General features: G+C 46.1%; 1 protein-coding gene across 1 annotated transcript in view; it reads left to right on the forward strand.

The window, feature by feature from the left end:
• Window positions 1–23,789, forward strand: part of LOC117876518 (NACHT, LRR and PYD domains-containing protein 3-like) — an 83,952-nt gene that overhangs the window by 45,118 nt on the left and 15,045 nt on the right. Inside the window, exons 6-7 of the mRNA XM_034768781.1 lie at window positions 2,107–2,277; window positions 17,892–18,065. Coding sequence (XP_034624672.1) covers window positions 2,107–2,277; window positions 17,892–18,065 — 345 coding nt within the window. The remainder of the gene's footprint in view (window positions 1–2,106; window positions 2,278–17,891; window positions 18,066–23,789) is intronic.

Consider the following 23,789-nt stretch of genomic DNA (forward strand, 5'->3'; position numbering starts at 1 on the left):
TCTGAAACTGAGAAACACAAGGGACTAAGCACAGCTCTATGCAAGAGAAAGGATGGTCGTGTAATTAAATTGCTGGATCAAAACTCAGACTCTCTGTGTGACCTTGGGGAAGTCATTCAGTCTCTTATGGGTCTCAATTCTCCATTTGAAAAATGACAATAATAATTTTTTCTTTCCCTACCATTCGCCTGTCTGGTCTGCTTAGATTGTAGGATCCTCAGGGCAGGCTCTGTCTGTGTGTAGTGTTGCTCCTTCTTCTAGTACCAGTGTCCTGTTCTGACACCAGTGTTACCCTCAGCCAAGTGGTGGCAGGTGTCCAGCACCTTTCAGATCAGAGGAGAAATTGGTGACAGGGAGTCTGGGTAAACGCTAAGTGAAACTTGTCATATTTACATTTATTCACCTGTTTTGGAATGAGATGGTCAAACAGCAGAGGCTCCTCTTCCAGAGATTGAGCCCAGCACCAAATTCCCAAAGAGAAACTCTGCCTCCAGAATGGACCCTAATCAGCGCTAAGGGTGAAGAATAAACTCTGCTACTGTTGGCACAACTACCTCCTTCCCAAAGCTCACCCCCGACACCACTCCTCGTTTGGGGGGTGTCCCTCCTTTTTTATCCCAGTTGGGTCCTTCTTTACCGTCATGTGTCTTCTCCACACTTTGGGTCCTTTTTCTTCTCAACTTCTCATTTCTCTTCCCTCTTTTCTTACTGTTAAATCTTGTGGAGCTCTTCACTGTTGCTTCATAAAGAACACCCTCTCCCTACCTCCCCAGGCTAGGGTTCATCTCCATATTTTCCCACATACACCCATGAATTTATTTCTTCTTCTCTTCAATGAAAACATAGATTCTCTCATCGTATTGGGGGTGCCTCTCTTCCTCTCTCCAAAATATTTCAGGGGCTCTACCAACCATGACAGAACTTGGGGGTCCCCCAGGGAGTGGGGGCTTCTCTCCCTAATACAAATTCAGGACTCTTTTTCTCTCTCAAACATTAGGACTTCCCTCCCCACTTGGCGGAGTGACCATATTTTGAAGGCAACTGTAGTGATGGAGGAGGCCGTGCAGGTGACAGTTGCAATGGAGGGAGGGCGGATGGCTGAGTGGCAGTATGTGACAGCCATGCTGGGCGCTGGTCACTGAGATGCACATGATCATAGCCAGGCTGCTGCCATAGTTCCACACTCTGCTGGCTGGCAGCTCCTCCAGGAGCCTCGACTCTGCAGGGTGGACGCAAAATCCAGTAGAAAATGTCTGTTGTAATAACCCCACCAGAGTTTCTGGAACAGGCCCTGCCAACAGGGTCACATGGTTGCCCTGCTGTCAGGGGCTCTTCTTCCCCAAACTTTGGGAATCCCCCTGGTTGTGGGGCTGTTCTCCTCTTTGTCTTCCAATCCCCCCAACCTTTGATCCCTGGTCTCAGTGGAAGGTGGGTGTGATGCTGCCAGTGCTGGGCCTTGGTCACAGTTGCCTCCCCACCCCAGGCCTGAGGCTCAGAGCTGGGCACAGAGACAGGAGACATCTGCGTCCTGCAGGGCAGCATCAGAGCTAGAGCCGGGGGCACGGAGGGGCTGGATCTCCCAGCTCCACCTGCTCTGAGCCTGGCCCAGCTGCCTGGGGAGAGGGTTCCCCCTACAGCCTCCCTGTAGCAATGGGCCTGGTCTGATTGGGTCACACCATTCTGGGGCTGATCAGTGCCAAGTCCAATCTGATTGGCTGAGAGCTGGGTAAGTGGGACTTAGGGTAGCCAGACGGCTGCCCCTTAAATTCTGGTTGGTCAGTGGAAAGGGTGAGGGGCGGTGCTTAGTGATGAAGTCTTACCGAGAACCTTCATCCTTATTGGTCAATGGCAGAGGTGTAAGGATTGGGGTGTCTGAGTCATTCACAGTCCTGGTTGGTCAAGAGTCAAGTTCAAGAGGTGGGGATTAGGCAGGAAGTCCCACCCAACACTGGTTTCCCACTGCAATAAGGTGAGGTTTGGGAGAGTCAGTGGAGCATGTGGATTGGTCAGGGAAAGGGGCTGGTGGGCGGGGCTGCCTGTCAGAACAGCTGTGACACGCCCCCTTCAAACTGTGATCCCCCTTCTCTGTGTTTCTCTCTCCTGCAGCTTGTGGAAATGTCGTCTCACGGGCGCTTGCTGTGGGGATCTCGGCGCTGTTCTCAGAACCAGTCAGAGCCTGACAGAGCTCAACCTGGGTGGTAATAAACTGGGCGAGGCCGGAGTGCGGCGGCTGTGCGAGGGACTGAAACACCCGAACTGCAAACTGCAGAGACTGCTGTAAGTAACATTGTCCTCCTCTGTGCATTTACAGGTGTCCTCTGTGTAAAGTGCTTGACACAGTGAAAGATGGTGGAGGGGAGGAGAAGATTTTTTTTTCTCTCTGCTCCACTCTGATGTTTCTTGGGGACTGAGAGTCACCTCATTACCCCCTGCCTACAGCCAGAGGGAGTCTGACTAGTAGTACCTGGTGTCAGCTCCCTCGCATCAGCAGCCCTTTACTCACTCAAGCACTCTCCTCTGGGCTTATGCCAGCCCCAGCTTTGCCTTCCAGGCTGAAAAGAGGGGCACCCTAATCACTGAATCCCTGATTCATTCTCCTGTGATACCAAGCCCCTGACTCTGGCTACTCACAGAAGTACCAAAATCTCGGCACCCAAAGATGTAATTTACCCCAGTCTATCAGAGTTACCTTAACCACTGCTCCTGTAAGCCACACAGCACTTGTGAACACTTACCATAAAAACAAAAAGAGGTTTATTTAAGAAAGAATAAAGATTTATTCAGGAAAGAGAGAAGGTGATGGAAACCACTGGTTGTAATGCAAAACAAAATCCTAAAGCGTGAACCTCGGTTTACACTTCTCAGTAGTTACCTGTCCTATCTAATGAACTAGGTTTTCCCCACAAAGTTCAGTCAGTTGCAGAACTAGCTGGTTCCATAAGAACCAGGATCCAAATGTTCAGAACAGCTCCCTGAACTCCTCAAAGACTTTCCTTAGTAAATACAGAGTGCCTTTGCCTACACTCTGTTATACTGAAAATCATCATTTGTTATATTCACAGCAACGATGATCCCCCGCCTGCTGTGATGTTCCTTTTACCTCCTAGTGGTTCTGATCATTTGCCATGGTCTGTGATGGTTTTCCATTGATTGTTATGGGATGTGGCAAGGGTAGACAACACACTTTCTGTAGATACGTTACATATTATACTTGATGAATAAATATCCTGTAAGATGTGTTTTTTGTATTGAGTTTGTCTGGTCTGAGATGAGAGCTGTTTGCAAAGAACAGGGGACCCTTTGCTAAGGGCTCTCTGTGTCACACCAACCCAGTTTTCTTATTAAACCATCTCCAATTCATGCTGACCCTGGTGTTGTTTCTGACAAAGGCTTTAGCAAAGAAGTGATCTTGCATTTTGCTCAGACCCTGGCCATGCCAGGGCTCAGTCTGATCCCCTCTCTGAAGCAGTTCTACAGCTGAGTTCTAGCTGTTGAGAACACTCTGCTCCAATGCCCTGGAGTCTGAACCTGGGCATCTCCAGTGGGATTGTCCCTGTGGAGCACAGTTGAGACTGTCTGTACAGGCCATTGGCCTTGGCAGCAACAGCACAACTCCGTAACATACCTGTAACTCTGCACAGCCACACACAAACGTGCGTACAGCAGTGCACAAGGGATCCCATCACCTCTGGTGTTTAACCTGCTCAGAGGAAATACAATCACATATTTTCCACCATCACATCCCTCTGCTCTGTTTTAGCACAGGCACTGGCAAAGCAGCTGCAGTCGTGCAATGAGTCTTCTCCCAGTGAAGTTCCACACTGCCCCTGCTCATTCCTCCACGAGCATTTTGCTAATTCAGACTCACTGAGCTCAACACAGGGGAATTTAGGGGAAATGTAAAGGCCTGTGATGTGCAGGAAGGCAGACTAGATGAGCTAATGATCTCTTGTGGCCTTAAACTCTGTGAAGCAGATACTGTCACCTGCCAAGCCACTCACTGGAGTTAGTTGCAAAAATTCATAATTTCGGTTCAAAAATGGATGAAGTACTAAGCAAAATATTCCAAAGAGAATTGTTTCCATTTTCCTGCAAGCTGTGCCGCTCGTATACCAGCCCAACAGCAGCTGAGGGGAGACTCGTTGGTCTCTGCTTGGCCTGGCCTCAAACACCCACCTCTCAGATTTACAAAGACACAATGATTGAGACATACAATGTTAGCATTAGAATTTCAAACACGTGTCAACTTAAAAAAATGTTTGGTGCATTGGGAATTCTTGTGCAAAAATATAAAATGCTACAGCATCGCAGTGCTGACTAACCCCTGATTTATGTGCATGAACACAGACACCCCACAGTGCGTAATGACTGCCTGTTGACAGCATCCGCAGCAAATTCCACACTCCTGAAAACACAGAGCAGGGTAATGAATTAACAAATTAACTCTCTGCACTCCCCCACCTCAACTAAATCCTCTTTTCTATGGTTCTCCATCACCCACTGAATGCTCCCATCCTTCCAGCCCTGAGGGACTCCACTATAGCAGGTGGGGTAGAACTTCAGATGAGCATTGTCTGGGCTGTGTGGAGGACCTCCAAAGATATTCTTCCTTTGGGCCCAGAGCACTCTTCTCTCTAGCTCCTAAAGGAAAACACTGGATAGAGAGAAACTGAGTTTAGCTACTAGACAAACAAAACATCTGAAAAAATAACAAAATTTAAACACACAAGCAAACTCTGTGTTAAAAATGTGTGATCGAGTTTGAATAGGAATCACCAGTTTGCTCAGAAATTTCACACTTTCCGCCCAGACAAGGACTTAGCCAAATAGTTCCATCTACTTCTCATCTCCAGACTGGATCACTGTAATTCACTGCACCTAACATTCAATCTAACACTGTATATGTTCCAGCTGATAGAAGAGAACTCTCCACTGCTTCTGTGGTTTATGTCACTATGACCACATCAGCTCGGTGCTCCAATCCCTCCATTGGCTGCCAGTCAGCTTCTGTTGCCAATTGAATGACATGGTCTTAATCCTTTATGAAACTCCTGAACCAAGCCCAGGACCAGAGATGACTCCCAGCCTTTAGGAGCAGACAGAGAAGCAGCCTCAGCAGAGACCGATGGACACTGATGTCATCAGATTGCCTGCTACAAGTTGTCACTTTCGACATTCTCTTCCTTGTGCTGATTGGCTGTTCGTTGCAAATCTGTCCTTTGCCCTCCCCTCACGATTGGTGCACCTCAGCCTCTTTCCATGATCCCCTCATTCCTTCCTTCCCCCCTCCCTTCTTTGTCCCCCTCCATTCCTATCTCCTTTCATTTAGCTAATCGCCACCTAGCAACTCCCACCCAAAGAATTAAGGAAAACCTAATTGCAAAGACTCACCCTCCTTCTCCGCAGGGCAAAATAAAAAACAAAAGGTCACTATTGCATTGTTCATTCTGCTTGTGTGTTCCATCCTTGTCCCCTCCCTTTACTCTGTCTTGTCTAATTACATCATAATCTCTTCAGGGGAGGGACTAGCTACTATTCTGTACAGCTCCTAGCACAATGAGGCCCTGTTCTTGGGTGAGCCCCAGGCACTGCTGGAGTTACTACATTATGTTATTACATCATTCCTGTGCCAAAGTTGGAACACATGGCGTAAACCAGTCTCGTTCATTCCTCTCTGTCATTTGCTGCCGCTTCCATTTGCTCTAAGGTATGGAGATGGACTATTCTGCCTTCCCTGCTAAAGCATCTGCTCAATGTTTCCCTTGGGCACCCTTGTTTTCGCACAGAATTTGATTTCCATTTGATGACTTCATATGGGAGTTTGTATTGGTATCTGGAATAAATGCCCCAAATATGTTCAGTGTGCCCTCAGATTGTGTTGGAAATGAGCTGCTCATTGGTGATTTCTCGGATCTTTTTGTTGATGATGATGTCTTTCCAACCAATGCCAAGAATCTTTTGTAGGCACTTATTTTCAAAGGCATCTAGTTTTCTGAGTAAAGCTTTGTAGCTCTCTAACTCTAGCAGTCTTATGTTAACACCAAGATTATGTTTGAATTGAAGATTCTTGGTTTTGTTCTGGTGCTGAATATCTTTGGTTTCCATACATTGCTGAGTTTAGTAAATGCCTTTCCTATACTATTCCTATACAACTGCATTTGCTCCAAACCCTAAGTCCGTGACAAATACCTACAAGAGCTTTATCAAGCATTCTTAAAACTACAATACCCACCTGGAAAAGTGAGGAAACAGATTAACAGAGCGAGACGGGTACCCAGAAATCACCTACTACAGGACAGGCCCAACAAGGAAAATAACAGAACACCACTGGCCGTCATGTACAGTCCCCAGCTAAAACCTCTCCAATGCATTATCAACGATCTACAACCTATCCTGGAAAACGATCCCTCACTCTCACAGACCTTGGGAGACAGGCCAGTCCTCACTTACAGACAACCTCCCAACCTGAAGCAGATACTCACCAGCAACTACACACCACACCACAGAAACACTAACCCAGGAACCAATCCCTGTAACAAACCTCGTTGCCTACTCTGTCCCCATATCTACTCTAGTGACACCACAGCCACACCATCAGGGGCTCATTCACCTGCACATCTACTAATGTGATATATGCCATCATGTGCCAGCAATGCCCCTCTGCCATGTACATTGCCCAAACTGGACAGTCGCTACATAAAAGAATAACTGGACACAAATCAGACATCAGGAATGGTAACATACAAAAGCCAGTAGGAGAACACTTCAATCTTCCTAGACATTCAATAACAGATTTAAAAGTAGCCATCCTTCAACAAAAAGACTTCAAAAACAGACTTCAAAGAGTAACTGCAGAGCTACAATTCATTTGCAAACTTAACACCATTAATTTGGGCTTGAATAGGGACTGGGAGTGGCTGGCTCTCTACAAAAGCAATTTTCCCTCTCTTGGTATTGACACCTCCTCACCATTTATTGGGAGTGGACTTCATCCACCCTGACTGAATTGGCCTTGTCAATGCTGGTTCTCCACTTTTAAGGTAATTCCCTTGTCTTCATGTGCCAGTATATTTATGCCCGTATCTGTAATTTTCACTCCATGCATCTGAAGAAGTGGATTTTTACCCACAAAAACTTATGCCAAAATAAATATGTTAGTCTTTAAGGTGCCACTGGGACTCCTCATTGTTTTTGTGGATAGAGACTAACACTGCTACCCTTATGATACTTTCCTATACTTGATGTCACTTCCTTCTGGAGGTATCTAATGGTCAATATGGTGCTTCTGACATAAGAAAGTAGAACAATTTGTCTGATAATTTTGCATTCTAATGTGCTGTTACTGCTTGACCTCTGGGGTTCAAGGATGTTTGCTTTCCCATAATTAACTCTGAGCCCTGCTTAGCCTGCTATTTTTCCCAACTTGTCTGACTTTGTAAATTTTCAGGGCTCTTGCTCAGTAATACAATATCATTAGCTAAGTCTCGGTCTTCGTGGCATTTGCTGTCTAACTATGCTAGACTGGTGTTTGTGTTACTAATATACTTCTGCATTGCTGCACCTTGTGCCTGTGTCTTTCAGTCCCAAGCCTGGATAAAGTGGGGAGGGTTGAGTGCAAGGCTAAACACGTAGTCTCATAACAACATCTCACCAGTTATAGAAACAGAACCAGGCTACCATTCTGGTAAGAATGAACAGTGCTGCCCCTTTGTGCTTCAGGAAGGCTCCCGAGGAAAGCCAGTCTCTGCAAGCCAAGTCCCTAAAAAGTTGGATTCTGAAAGCAAGAAAACATTTCAGATCTGGTTACTGGTATGTGAGAACAATGTTTCACACATCAACGATCTTACAGATCATGAGAGTTATGGACAACTATAGACTTGAAATCCTGGGCATCGGTGAGAGCATACTAAGAGATGTGGATAAGAAGTGCTTCAGGCAAGAGAAGAAACATATGATTCACTCAGGGCATAGTGACAACAAGCACTCAGAGGAAGTAGTTCTCGTTATGACAGATTCTGCAGAAAAATCACTTATCAACTGGGAATCTAGTAACCAGCACATCATAGATGCCAGACTCCAAACCAGATTCCTAAAGATGTCAGTTATACAGCGCTGTGCTCCAATGGAGGAACAGAGCAATGGGGACAAAGATGAGCTCTGCTGTAGTACAAATAATAATAATACGGTTCTAACCCCAGTAAGATGAAGGACCAAATTTTGATCTGTGAACTGCTGAAATCGCTGGGCTCCTCTGGGACACTGCAGTTCACAAAGCCCAGGACCAAGGATGTGAGAGCTTGGAACGAAGCACTCTCGTCCTCATCAGACCCATCTCTGTTCTATGTCTAGACCTAAACCCAGCTGAATATTGCAGTGGACAGGTGAAGCTGGATGCAGTTATTCAGTAGTTTCCTAATCAGGTTGCTAGAAGGAATGTTATGCCATTATGTACGCTCTGGAGAAGCTACGCCCATACATTTAAGGACAGCATTTCCACCTGCAGACCAACCATGCTGCGCTGAAGTGGCTTCATACCATCAAGAAAAATAACAAGAAACTTCTTCTTTGGAGTTTAGCTTTCCAAGATTTTGATTTTGAAATTCAACACATTTCAGGAGCTTCTAACAAGGTGGCTGATGCACTCTCCCATGAAAGTTGCCCAGAATCAGCTGGGTAAAAATGTCCCTGTCTTGCATCTGAAGAAGTGAGGTTCTTACCCACAAAAGCTTATGCTCCCAATACTTCTGTTAGTCTCAAAGGTGCCACAGGACCTTCTGTTCCTGTATTCTAAGTCATTTTAGCCCTTGAAATGTGGACAATACTGTCTAGTCTTCATGTAATTGGTAGTAAAATTAAAGGTGCGTGTGTCTTATTTACTCTGTTTTCTCCTAGAGCTCAAGGAAGAAATCAGAGCCAGTGTGAAACAGGCTCTCCAGCACAATCTGTGATCTGGGGGGCATGTCATGAATATAGGGGGAAGGGTAGCAACCTTTATGTATGCCAGCCCATTCTGTGCATAAAATCCCTCCTTGGCAGCTGTACTGGATTGCCTTACCTGCAAGGGGTTAAGCAGTTCAAATTACCTAGTTGGCACCTGACCAGAAGGACCAATGAGGAAAGAAGATACTTTCAAATCTGGGGGGAAGGATTTGTTTTGTTGTTCTGTGGGTTGTTCTCTTTCCGGACAGAGAGAGAAGCCAAGCAGGTACAATATCTCCTGAAAATATACCTGGAATAATCCATCTAAAAATCACAGAAATTGTAAGTAAGGCAAGGAAATGTGTTCGGTTATCTTTTGTTTTAGCTTGTGAATTTTCCTATGCTACAGAGGTAGTTTAATTCCTGTTTTTGTAACTGTGAAGCTGAGCCTAGAGGGGAATCCTCTGTGTTTTAAATCTTTTTGTTACCCTGTAAAAGTTACCTTCCATCCTGATTTTGCAGGTGTGATTCTTTTACTTTTTTTCTTTATAAAAAATGTTTTTTTCTTTTAAGAACCTGATTGATTTCAGTGTCCTGAAGACAAAGGGTCTGGTTGTGCTCACAATGCTGAAACAACTGGTTGGTATTTTATTCTCAAGCCTCCCCAGGAATGGGGGTAAAGGAGCCTTGAGAGATATATTAGGGGGATAGGGATTCCAAGTGACACTTCCTTGAATTTTTGTGTAAATCACTTTGTGTTGGCAGCAATACCAGTCCAAGGAAAAGGTGAGGGAGGGATTTTGCCTTGGAGAATTTTAACCTAAGATGGTAGAATATAAGCGTAGGGGGTTTTTCATGTGGGTCCCCACATCTGTACCCTAGAGTTCGGGGGGGGGGGGTTACCCTGACAGAAGTCAAGACTAAAAACAAAGTTTAAGTTTGTGTGAAGGGGGATTTTTTAGCTTACATTATAAAATATTTGCATGACAGGATCTTGTTTCACCAACTCTGACTGGAAGCCAAACACTCTGGTCATTGAGCAACCAAATTTGGTGCTTGTACAGAAACTCTTCCACAATTTTAGGTCCGTTTTACCAGTTAATGGGCTCCCTGCATCTCACTGTTCATGACCAGATACAGCATTCATTTGGTGAGCAGAACCTCCATATGCTTCTCCTTTAATTATGGTTTGTGGCCCAGCAGTTCGACGGTCCAAATGATGCTCATCAGCTACTGTCACGTGTGTGTGTGTGGGGGGGGGGGGGCGGGGGGAAGGGGACAGCTGTCTTGTTTGGGTTCCAGTGTTTCAACCAAAAATGTCTCTAATGAGTTTCTCTTGTCACCAAGTGAACTATCGCCAATTTATTCTTCCCTGTGCCAACACTGGACCTCAGGTGCTAGCTGAATAAATTCCAGATTTTGTTTAAGGTTGTTGTATTTTTTACTACAGTAAAGCGACAACTCTGCTATAGTTAATGTTCAGATCAGCTGCCTATTTAAACTCGATGCCTGAGAGGTCTAAAATCTACAGTTACTCAGATTGCATTGAATTTGGTGTGCCTCATGGGTGCAAGGGGTTCTGTTAGTGACCAAAAATTGGGGTCATTTGACCAAGGGGTTCCTGCGATACAGCGCCCCCCCACCCAAGCTTTTCTTAAAGTTGACAAATTCTGGCCACCTATTTATGCTCATAGATAAAGATCAATCTAGGGCTCAGCTCATCACAATAGAGTCTCAAATGGTCAAGGGTTTCCCAACAGAGGGCCTGGCACCCACAAGCCTTTTGCGGGAAATCAAATTAAAACATTTTTGGAGAAAGAGTTTGCGTCTCCAGTTAGGCAGTTCAGAAGTCTTGTGCACCAGTTTATGTTCCTAATGGATTAATCTGAGCATGTGCAGAGACAGAGGCTACTATCTGGAAAACCAGCTGTCACAGGACCTGGGTGGCACTATGGGGGTGTTATGATAATTGCATCTGAGTACCCCCCCCCCCAGCACTGTGAGTTCAAATCCAATCTGGGGCATAAATCTGAAGTAAAAGAAGCAGGCATATTGCTGCAAGGTGCCTCTGTTACAGGGTAATTTTAATTTGGGGGGAAACAGAATCTGAATATTGCAGAAGGAGCTGAAACTATTGTGTGAAAAAAAGCCACACAAGCAAATGCTTAGTGGGAGAGGAAGGTTATTGGGGTGAAAGAGTAGGTGGGAAGAGGGTTAAGGCTCAGGTAATGGGAGTTTAGGGGTACAGGGGGAGAATGGTTTGGGTTTGTGTGTGCCACAATCTGGATTTCCCCCAATCCATCTACAGGGGCATGACCTCCCCCTTTCCTGCTCCCCTCATGTGAGCCAGGTTCAGGGGGAGGCTTGCTTTTCCAGGGGAGTCTGTGCCCCTCTCCCTATTACTTATGTGACTGGGGGTCCCTTGTCCCCCTGGTGGTGTCTGAACTCTTCTCCATGCTCCTGTGTAAGTGTGAGGCTTTAGGGGCTCCCCGATCATCTATAGGGTGTAACCCCCATCACTGCCTCCTCATGTGAACCAGATTCTGGATAGGATTTGCCTTTCTGGGGTATCTGAGCCCCTCTCTCTAACCCCTCCATGTAATCTGGAAGTAACTGCCCCTTTGGTGGTGTCTGAGCCCTGCTCCCTGTCCCCCGCCTCCCCGTGCGTGCTTGGCTCTGGGAGCCCCTGTCCATCTATGGGAGTCTGACCCTCATCTGTTCCCCGCTCAAATGAGGCAGGTGCCAGCGGGCTTGCCTGTTGGGGGTATCTGAGCCTGTTTCCTTATCCCGCATGTGAGCCAGGATCTCAGGAAGCTCTGCCCTCTAGCTTAGAACAGGTATGCTCAGAGCATGCACCAAGAACACACGCCTGAGACAGGTATTCTTGACACACCCCAGAAACTCTCCAGCACTGAGGGGGGAAGGGAACACCCACAGAAATGAATGGAGCAGTTCACATGTCTCATCGCTATTTTTTCAGGCAGTCTTCATCTCCATGAGGTATTCTCTTTCAGCTGAGAACATCCCATTGAGATTAATGGACCACTTACCACCCCTCTGGGCTTTCAACTTTGAGGTGTGAAACTCGCCCTGGGTACAAATCTGAGAATGAACTGTAAATATCTGGGAAAAAAATAAATTAAGGTAAATGTCCACAGACCCTTAACTCTGCCCTCTCTGAGTGATGTCGCAGAATGCCCATGACACACACACTTGCACTCTGCCTTTTCATTGTGATGGACAGGTGCTACCTGCCCTTGTCCTACACACAAACACTGTGCCTACTCCCCTGAGAGAATGCCACACTAGTAAAATTTAACAACCACGTCATACCCTTCACAATCCCTTCAGACCAGCACACAGGTTAACATCTAAAACTATACTCTCCCCTACCCATCATTAAATCCACAGACTGCTCTTATATCCCACCTCACTACTGACAATAGCCATAGCACCCAGTCTCTGCTACTGACACAACCTCCACAATTCTATATTGAAATGTTGCAGACAGGAACCTCATGGTTCACATGCTCCTCTTTCTTTTGAGAATACACACAGGGGGAAGACTCAGACCCAGATCCCCTCACATCACAGGCACAGCTCTATGATAGAGAGCTGCAGCGGCACAGGAGCCAGCAAACAGCGCTGCCAGTGTTTTGGTGCCTGCTGTGTGTGTGTGTGTGTTTTTTTTTTTTTGTTTGTTTGTTTTTGTCCCCCCCCCTCCCCTCTTTCTCTGTGGGAGGTGGTGGTTTGGTTTGTGTTTCCTGGACTAACAGGTTTTAGATGAGAAGGCTATGACCAATACAGAAGCAGCAGTGGAAGACACAATGAGGATGACTGGATGTGGAAGCTACGGCATGTACATGATCCTGGAGGGGGTATCTGAAAAGAGTTTTGTCTGCATGAAGTGCCGCCTGATAGAGCTGATGGAAGAAAAGATCCAAGGATTGGAGATGCAGGTGGAAACTCCGGTTGAGTTTAGAAGGGGGTTCGAGCAGATGATGGAGCAAAGACATGAGGAGGCTGAAGGAAAAAGCTCAGACTTGCAGATGGAAACAGGACCACAGACTTCTGAGGGGAGACTGCTGGGTGAGGAAAGTGGACAGTGGAAGCATGTGACTAAGAGAACCAGGCAGAGGAAAAGCCGGGCTAGTGAAGGAGAAATAGAGCTCAGGAACAGGTTTTTGGAGTTGGAAAATGAAGAAGGGGCACAGCAGGTGGTGGCTGAAGGTGAGAGGGCAAGGAAGAAGAGAAGAGCAGCTAGTCCTATAGGAAGAGGGGAAGAGTCAATGGAGATAACAACGCCAAATATGAGCCCCAGGAGGATACGGGATGGGTTGCGGAGGATTACAAGGGACAATAGAAATCGAGAGGACTTGCAGCCAGAGGGAGCAGGGGACAGACCGGAGAATTGCACCGTTACCAGGAAAAGGCAGGTCTACGTGACTGGGGACTCCTTACTGAGAAGAATAGACAGGCCTGTAACTAGAGCTGATCCGGAGAACAGACAGTGTGCTATCTGCTGGGTGCTAAGACACAGGATGTGGACCTGAGGTTGAAAAGGATCCTAACGGGAGCGGGAAAGAATCCGTGGATTGCCCTTCATGTGGGAACAAATGATGCAGCTAGATTCTTGCTGGAACGTATCAAGGGAGACTTTGCCAGGCTGGGGAAGTCGCTTAAGGAAATCGAGGCTCAGGTGATCTTCAGTGGGATTCTGCCTGTTCCTAGAGAAGGGCAACAAAGGTGTGACAAGATTATGGCGATCAACAGATGGCTCAGGCAGTGGTGCTACAAGGAGGGCTTTGGGATGTATGGACACTGAGAAGCATTCATGGACAGAGGACTGTTCTCTCGGGATGGACTTCACCTGAGCAAGGAGGGAAATAGACTTCTAGGATGGAGGCTGGCACAACTGATGAAGAGAGCTTTAAACTAGAAATTTGGGGGAGATGGTTGGGAGATGTCCAGGTAATCTCCACGCCGGAATTTAACATTGAGAAGGAAGAAAACAAAGTAAGAAAGGATACGGACGTGGGTATGAGAATGGACGTGAGGAGGAAGGGTTGTGTAGATACCAGTCTAATAGGTGACACTGGCGGTAGAATGTCTGTGCCTAATTGGGTAAAGAATGTCAGTGAAGCCAAACAGCAAAAATTAAGATGTTTGTACACTAATGCAAAGAGCCTAGGTAACAAAATGGAGGAACTAGAGCTACTGGTGCAGGAAGTGAAACCGGATATTATAGGGATAACAGAAACATGGTGGAATAGCAGTCATGACTGGAGTACAAGTATTGAAGGCTATGTGCTGTTTAGGAAAGACAGAAATAAAGGCAAAGGTGGTGGAGTAGCATTGTATATCAATGATGAGGTAGACTGTAAAGAAATAAGAAGTGATGGAATGGAGAAGACAGAGTCTGTCTTGGCAAAAAATCACATTGGGAAAGAAAGCTACTAGAGCCTCCCCTGAGATACTGCTTGGGGTGTGCTATAGACTGCCAGGATCCGATTTGGATATGGATGGAGACCTCTTTAATCTTTTTAAGGAAGTAAACACTAATGGGAATTGTGTGATCATGGGAGACTTTAACTTCCCAGATATAGACTGGAGGACAAGTGCTAGTAATAATAATAGGGCTCAGATTTTCCTGGATACGATAGCTGATGGATTCCTTCACCAAGTAGTTGAAGAACCAACAAGAGGGGATGTCGTTTTAAATTTGGTTTTGGTGAGTAGTGAGGACCTCATAGAAGAAATGGTTGTAGGGGACAACCTTGGTTCGAGCGATCATGAGCTAATTCAGTTCAAACTAGATGGAAGGATAATCAAAAATAGATCTGGGACTAGGGTTTTTGATTTTAAAAGGGCTAACTTTAAAGAATTAAGGAAACTAGTTAGGGAAGTGGATTGGACTGAAGAACTTCTGGATCTAAAGGCGGAGGAGGCCTGGAATTACTTCAAGTCAAAGTTGCAGAAACTATCAGAAGCCTGCATCCCAAGAAATGGGGAAAAGTCATAGGCAAGAGTTGTAGACCAAGCTGGATGAGCAAGCATCTCAGAGAGGTGATTAAGAAAAAGCAGAAAGCCTACAAGGAGTGGAAGATGGGAGGGAATAGCAAGGAAAGCTACCTTATTGAGGTCAGAACATGTAGGGATAAAGTGAGAAAGGCCAAAAGCCATGTAGAGTTGGACCTTGCAAAGGGAATTAAAACCAATAGTAAAAGGTTCTATAGCCATATAAATAAGAAGAAAACAAAGAAAGAAGTGGGGCCACTAAACACTGAGGATGGAGTGGAGGTTAAGGATAATCTAGGCATGGCCCAATATCTAAACAAATACTTTGCCTCAGTCTTTAATGAGGCTAATGAGGAACTTAGGGATAATGGTAGGATGACGAATGAGGAGATGGAGATAGATATTACCGCATCCGAGGTAGAAGCCAAACTTGAACAACTTAATGGGACTAAATCGGGGGGCCCAGATAATCTTCATCCAAGAATATTAAAAGAACTGGCACATGAAATTGCAAGCCCATTAGCAAGAATTTTTAATGAATCAGTAAACTCAGGGGTTGTACCATACGACTGGAGAATTGCTAACATAGTTCCTATTTTTAAGAAGGGGGAAAAAAGTGATCCGACTAACTATAGGCCTGTTAGTTTGACATCTATAGTATGCAAGGTCTTGGAAAAAAAATTTGAAGGAGAAAGTAGTTAAGGACATTGAGGTCAACGGTAATTTGGACAAAATACAACATGGTTTTACAAAAGGTAGATCGTGCCAAACCAACCTGATCTCCTTCTTTGAGAAGGTAACAGATTTTTTAGACAAAGGAAATGCAGTGGATCTAATTTACCTTGATTTCAGTAAGGCATTTGATACGGTTCCACATGGGGAATTATTAGCTAAATTGGAAAAGATGGGGATCAATATGAAAATTGAAAGGTGGATAAGGAACTGGTTAAAGGGGAGACTACAACAGGTCATACTGAAAGGTGAACTGTCAGGCTGGAAGGAGGTTACTAGTGGAGTTCCTCAGGGATCAGTTTTGGGACCAATCTTATTTAATCTTTTTATTACTGACCTTGGCACAAAAAGTGGGAATGTGCTAATAAAGTTTGCGGATGACACAAAGCTGGGAGGTATTGCTAATACAGAGAAGGACCGGGATATCATACAGGAAGATCTGGATGACATTGTAAACTGGAGTAATAGTAATAGGATGAAATTTAATAGTGAAAAATGCAAGGTCATGCATTTAGGGATTAATAACAAGAATTTTGGTTATAAATTGGGGTCCCATCAGTTGGAAGTAACAGAGGAGGAGAAGGACCTCGGAGTATTGGTTGATCACAGGATGACTATGAGCCGCCAGTGTGATATGACCGTTAAAAAAGCTAATGCGGTCTTGGGATGCATCAGGCAAGGTATTTCCTGTAAAGATAAGCAGGTGTTAGTACCATTATACAAGGCACTGGTGAGATCTCATCTGGAATATTGTGTGTAGTTCTGGTCTCCCATGTTTAAGAAGGATGAATTCAGAGTGGAACAGGTACAGAGAAGGGCTACTAGGATGATCCGAGGAATGGAAAACCTGTCTTATGAAAGGAGACTCAAAGAGCTTGGCTTGTTTAGCCTAACCAAAAGAAGGCTGAAGGGAGATATGATTGCTCTTTATAAATATATCCGAGGGATAAATATCAGGGAGGGAGATGAATTATTCAAGCTTAGTACCAATGTGGACACAAGAACAAATGGATATAAACTGGACATTAGGAAGTTTAGATTTGAAATTAGACGAAGATTTCTAACCATTAGAGGAGTGAAGTTCTGGAACAGCCTTCCAAGGGGAGTAGTGGGGGCAAAAGACATATCTGGCTTCAAGAGTAAGCTTGATAAGTTTATGGAGGGGATGGTATGATGGGATAGCCTAATTTTGGCAATTAATTGATCTTTGATTATTAGCAGGTAAATATGCCCAATGGTCTGTGATGGGATGTTAGATGGGGTGGGATCTGAGTTACGACAGTGAATTCTTTCCTGGGTTCTGGCTGGTGAGTCTTGCCCACATGCTCAGGGTTTAACTGATCGCCATATTTGGGGTCGGGAAGGAATTTTCCTCCAGGGCAGATTGGCAGAGGCCCTGGAGGTTTTTCGCCTTTCTCTGCAGCGTGGGGCACGGGTCACTTGCTGGAGGATTCTCTGCACCTTGAGGTCTTTAAACCAGTATCTGAGGACTTCAATAACTCAGGCATAGGTTAGGAATTTGTTACAGGAATGGGTGGGTGAGATTCTGTGGCCTGCGTTGTGCAGGAGGTCAGACTAGATGATCATAATGGTCCCTTCTGACTTTAAAGTCTATGAGTCTATGACGCTCCTCAAGCTAATCCCTAGATCTCCTCATATCACAATCACAGCTCTTCCAAGCTGATTCAATTTATTCCTCCACCATTCAGTATAGTTACACCTAACACAGTGAATGCATCTGGAGGGCGTGCACTTATATCCAATGTCTATTGCCTTCACTCTGTATTTCCTGGTTTTCTGAAGTGTGAGAAGGGCATAAGCTATCATCGGGCAACCTTAACTCTGAATTAAACAAGATTTTTCATTTAATTAGTGTATTACTGTATTGCTTAAGTGCCCCAGCTAAGATCAGGGCCTCAGTGTGTTACACAATGGACATGTTGTAATGGCAGGTGTCACCAGGTGGTTCTGGTCCTTTCACAGTGCTGATTGGTCAAGAGTCAACTGTAAGGGGTGGGGCTCAGGCAGGAAGTCCAACCTCACACTGATTCCTCATTGAAATAGGGTGGGGGTTGGGACAGGCGGAGGAGCAGGCCTCAAGTTCATTCTGCGCGTGGATTGGTCAGGGAGAGGGGCTGGTGGGCGGGGCTGCCTGTCAGAACAGCTTTGACGAGCCCTGTTCACACTGTGATCCTGCTTCTCTGTGTTTCTCTCTCTTGCAGAATGTGGAGCTGCGATGTCACAGACGCATGCTGTGGGGATCTCGCCGCTGTTTTCAGAACCAGCCAGAGCCTGACAGAGCTGGACTTGGGTGCTCATTATTCTCTGGGAGATGCTGGAGTGCGGCGGCTGTGCGAGGGACTGAAACACCCGAACTGCAAACTGGAGAGGCTGAAGTAAGTAACATTTGGCTTCCTCTGTGTATTTACAGGTGTCCTCTGTGTAAAGTGCTTGACACAGTGAGAGATGGTGGAGGGGAGGAAAAGATTTTTTCTCTGCTCCACTCTGATGTTTCTCGGGGATGGAGAGTCACCCTGCCTACAGTCAATGGGTGTCTTACTAGTAGTACCTGGATGTCAGGTCCCTGGCATCAGCAGCCTTTCACTCACTCAAGCACTCTCCTCTGGGCTTATTCCAGCTCCAGCTTTAACTTGCAGCCTGACAAGAGGGGCACCCTAATCACTGAATCCCTGATTCATTCTCCTGTGATATCCAACCCCTGACTCTGGCTACTCACAGAAGTACCAGAATCTCTGCACTCAAAGGGTATGTCTACACTACAAAATTAGGTCGAATTTACAGAAGTCAATTTTTTAGGAAGCGATTTTATACAGTCAATTGTGTGTGTCCCCACTAAGTGCATTAAGTCATCGGAGTGCATCCACAGTACCAAGGCTAGCGTCGACTTTTGGAGCATTGCGCTGTCTGTACTTCAACAATTTCCACCCCACCATCAACTTCAGCCTGGACCAGTCCACACAAGAGATCCACTTCCTGGACACTACAGTACAAATAATTGATGGTCACATAAACACCACCCTATACCGGAAACCTACTGACCGCTATACGTACCTACATGCCTCCAGCTTCCATCCAAGACACATCACACGATCCATTGTCTACAGCCAAGCCCTAAGATACAACCGAATTTGCTCCAACCCCTCAGACAGAGACAAACACCTACAAGATCTTTATCATGCATTCGTAAAACTACAATACCCACCTGGGGAAGTGAGGAAACAGATTGACAGAGCAAGACGGGTACCCAGAAATCACTTACTGCAGGACAGGCCCAACAAGGACAATAACAGAACACCACTGGCCATCACATACAGCCCCCAGCTAAAACCTCTCCAGCGCATTATCCACGATCTACAACCTATCCTGGAAAATGATCCCTCACTCTCACAGACCTTGGGAGGCAGGCCAGTCCTCGCTTACAGACAACCCCCCAACCTGAAGCAAATACTCACCAGCAACTACACACCACACCACAGAAACACCAACCCAGAAACCTATCCCTGTAGCAAACATCGTTGCCTACTCTGTCCCCATATCTACTCTGGCAACAGCATCAGAGGACCCAACCACATCAGCCACACCATCAGGGGCTCATTCACCTGCACATCCTCTAATGTCATATATGCCATCATGTGCCAGCAATGCCCCTCTGCCATGTACATTGGCCAAACGGGACAGTCCCTCCGCAAAAGAATAAATGGACACAAATCGGACATCAGGAATGGTAACATACATAAGCCAGTAAGTGAACACTTCAATCTCCCTGGTCATTCTATTACAGATTTAAAAGTCACTATCATTGAACAAAAAAACTTCAGAAACAGACTTCAAAGAGAAACAGCAGAACTAAAATTCATTTGCAAATTCAACACCATTAATCTGGGCTTGAATAGGGACTGGGAGTGGCTGGCTCACTACAGAAGCAGCTTTTCCTCTCCTGGAATTGACACCTCCTCATCTATTATTGGGAGTGGACTACATCCACCCTGATTGAATTGGCCCTGTCAACACTGGTTCTCCACTTGTGAAGTAACTCCCTGCTCTCCATGTGTCTGTATATAATGCCTGCATCTGTGACTTTCACTCTATGCATCCGAAGAAGTGAGGTTTTTACTCACGAAAGCTTATGCCCAAATAAATCTGTTAGTCTTTAAGGTGCCACCAGACTCCTTGTTGTTTTTGTAGAGACAGACTAACACGGCTACCCCCTGATACTTAATTACCTCTCAGTGAACTTGAAACACTATTAGAACACTGGCAATATGTAGTTATGCTGGAAGGTGTTAATGGTGCCCTCAGTCACAAGACAGGTTAAAGCTGATGGGTCTGCCAACCAGCCTTCATTCAGGCTAAATAGGAGGACCAATTAAATATTCTTTTGTATAGTGATAGCAGAAACAATAGGAACCACCTCTTGAAACAATAGACCACATGGAAAGGCAGTTGGGAAGCTTAGCCATGACACCTGAGCAGTTATTCTGAAGTCTGGTTGCAAATGCAGGGGTTGGAGATGTGTCTGGTGGCAGCTGTGTCTGTGCGCGCTATAGCCAGTAGGGGACGTAAACCATGAGGAAGTGATCAGAAGATGAGAGAAGCAGTGGGAATTTGACCCTGAGAAGGAGCCTTGAGAGACAGAACTCCTTGAGCGCTGCAGTGGCTGGAAAGACAGGCTTGGGGGTTTCTGAGCCCAGACTTTTTTTCAAAAATATGTTAAAATGAAAGCCACACCCTGAGTGTCTGTGTATAACTGCAGCCTGTCAGTCACACTTGGGTTATCCTCTTCTTCTCACCAGCCTTGGTTATATTTCAGGGTGACCCCAACACACCACCAGTCCCAGATTTTCCCAAACAAATATATGTTCTGTACTTCCCAGCCCTCTTTTGTAAAGTACAGATTATATAAAGTCCATCATTTATTTCAAAGAAATAATATGCCAGTTTACTATTTCAAGTACTACAATTTAAACACGCTAGATTAGATAAAACAGTAAAACAAGTTTATTAATTACAAAGAGATAGCTATTAAGTGAGTACAAGAATTGAGGCATAAATGTCAAAAATTGTTACAAGAAAAATAAAGATAAACTATTTACTAATGCCAATTTAATAAGCTACATTAGATTGAAAGCAAAGATTCCCACAACATGCTTCAGCAGATTACTGACTAAATTCTTAGGACAGAACCTCAGCCCTCACCCTCAGGGATAAATTACCACCTGTTCATTTGAGTTACAGGGGGAGGATTTACACAGAACCCCAGAGGACCCCTCCGATTTCCTCTCTCTTTTCTCCAGTCCCCTCCATCTCTGAGACCCCCTTATATGCTCTCCCTTTATATCCTTTATTTTCTCTATTTTTTTGTTACAAAACACAGCTACCACAGAGTTTTGCCCATTCCAATTAAACCAACTTCAGACAGCTTTACAGTATTGAGACAGTTGCAGTTCATCTGCTTGTTCTGGATGACTTCCAATAATTCTTTTCTGGTTAATATTTAGATTACTCCTCAGGTGTCTGCGCTCTCATGTTCTGTTTCACTTCTGCCATTGCCAGTGCATTCTCTGTGCCTTTCATCTCTAGTGTCTTTCATCTCTTCTTGTCTTATTCTCCTTTTCATTGTTTCACCATTTGTTAGGTTTTTTTCAGTAATTTATTATTAGTTTCTACCTCTGTTGTGTCTTCTTTTGTGTCTGAGATTAGGATCATACTTTCCCAAGCTATTGGAGTGTCACCTGACACGTGGCAACCCTACTGCTGCACGGTGTTACTCTTGACATTCTCCCCCTGTGCCGACTGGCTGTTTGTTGCAATCCCCTCCTTCCCCCTGCCTCACAGTCTCTTCACCTCAGTTTCCCTCCACCTGCTCTGCATTCTCCCCTCATTCCTTCCCTCCCTCCCTTCCTTGTCTCCTTTCCCTTCCTCTTACTTTCTATTAAGCCAATCCCCACCTAAGAAACCCCACCCAGAATTTAAAAAAAAGAAATGTCCCCCCACACAAAATAATAAACAAAGTGACACTTACAAACAGTTGTGCCATTTGTTCTACTTGTGTGCTCTATCTCTGTCCCCTGCATTTGTCTGTCTTGTCTAATTACATTGTAAACACTTCAGGAGAGGGACTAGCTACTATTCTGTACAGCTCCTAGCACAATGGGGCCCTGTGCTTGGTTGCGCTGCAGACACCACAGTAATGTAGAGAATAAAAACCTAGTGGCTCTAGCCCCAGTAACATGAGAGATCAAATGTGGATTGATGACATGCTGAAATTTTTGTGCTGGTCTGTGACAAAGCACATCGCAAAGCCTAGGATGAAACATGTGAGAGCTGGAAGCTGCATACTCTCAGCCTCAGCAGTGCCATTTCTATTCTGTGTCCAAGCCTAAAACCCAGGTGGATATTACCAACGGATGGGTGACGTGGATGCAGTTATTCAGTAGCTCCTTGATTAGGTTGCTCAGACATGGGAGACTAGATGATAGCAGGTGTTGAGGCAGTTGGAACTTGTTACGTTGTACAGAGGCTCATGTTAAGCAATGCAGATCAGTGCCACAGTGAATGTAGCAGAGCTCTGTCAGACAGCCTGGCTCTGCACGATCACTGAACAGCACAGGAGGTAGCTTGTAAGGCAGGCTGCATTCATAAGTACTGGCCAGAGTGCTGCATACTCAAGAGTTTGGCAGGTTACATTTCCCTCCTCAATAGCTAGGGTGGCCAAATTTCTACTCACACAAAACTGAACACTCTTCCCCCGCCCCCTGCCCTGCTCCTCTGAGGCCACGCCCATTCTCCACCCGTTCTCTGAGGCCATGCCCACACTCACTCCATCCCCCCACGTCGCTTGCTCTCCCCACCCTCACTCACTTACTCATTTTCACTGGCCTGGCTCAGGGGGCTGTGGTGCAGGTGGGGTTGAGGCCTCTGGCTGGGGTGTGGGCTCTGGGGTGGGGCTAGGGGTGAGGGGTTCAGAGTGCAGGAGGGGGCTCCAGACTGAGTTAGTGGGTTGGGATGCGAGAGGCAGTGAGGGCTCAGGCTGTGGGTGTGGGCTCTCAGGTACAGGAAGAGGCTCCGGGCTGGGGAAAGGGGTTGTGGTGCGGGGGGGGGGAGGGCTCTGACTGTGGGTGGAGACTCTGGGATGAGTCTGGGGATGAGGGTTTTAGGGTGCAGGAGGGTGCTCCAGGCTGGGACTGAGGGGTTTGGAATGTGAGAGGGGGAACAGGGCTGTTTCAGGGGATTGGGGTATGGGGCAGCGAGGACTCTGCTGAGGGTGCGGGCCTTGGGGTGGGACTGTGGATAAAGTTTGGAGTACAGGAGGGTGTGCTGGACTGAGATGGAGGGTTTGGAGGGTGGAAGGGGGATCAGGGCTGGGGCAGGAGGTTGGGTTCAGGCTCCGGGTGGCGCTTACCTCAAGCAGCTCCCAGAAGCAGCGTCACATGCCCTTTCCGTCTTTTACACGGAGACGTGGCCAGGTGGCTCTCCACACTGCCCATCCACAGGCGCCACCCCTGAAGCTCCTATTGGCTGCAATTCCCAGCCAATTGGAATGGCAGGGCATCGCTTGGGGCAAGGGGTATCAAGCGGAGCTCCATTGCAGCCCCTACATGTAGGAACCAGAGTGGGAACATGCCGGCTGCTTCCCGGGAGCTGCCTGGCATTGAGATTATTAGTGAGCCTATTGCCAACAGATAGGTGACATTGGATGTAGTTATTCAGTTGCAAATTAAGTTGCTCACAAGTGGGAGCCTAGATGATACCACGTGTTGAGCCAGTTGGAACTGGTTGTTAAGTTGTGCGAGGATCATGTTAAACAATGCAGATCAGTTAGACAGTGAATATCGCAGAGTTCTGTGAGACCGCCTGGCTCTGCATGATCACTGAACAGCACAGGAAGTAGCTTGTAAAGGAAGCTGCATCAAGCAATGGATTCGTAAGTATTGGCCACAGTGCTGCAGTCTCAAGAGTTTGGCGGGTTACAATTCCCTCCTCAATAGCTAGGATGGCCAAATTCTGAGAAGAAGGGGGTCCTGTTAACACTGAGGGCCACAGCGCTAAAGAGGTAATAACAAAAACATTTTTTAAATAGGGGGTAGGAGTCTCCTTGT

This window comes from Trachemys scripta, chromosome 4 (assembly GCF_013100865.1).
Source record: "Trachemys scripta elegans isolate TJP31775 chromosome 4, CAS_Tse_1.0, whole genome shotgun sequence".
Classification (NCBI taxonomy): Eukaryota; Metazoa; Chordata; order Testudines; family Emydidae; genus Trachemys; species Trachemys scripta.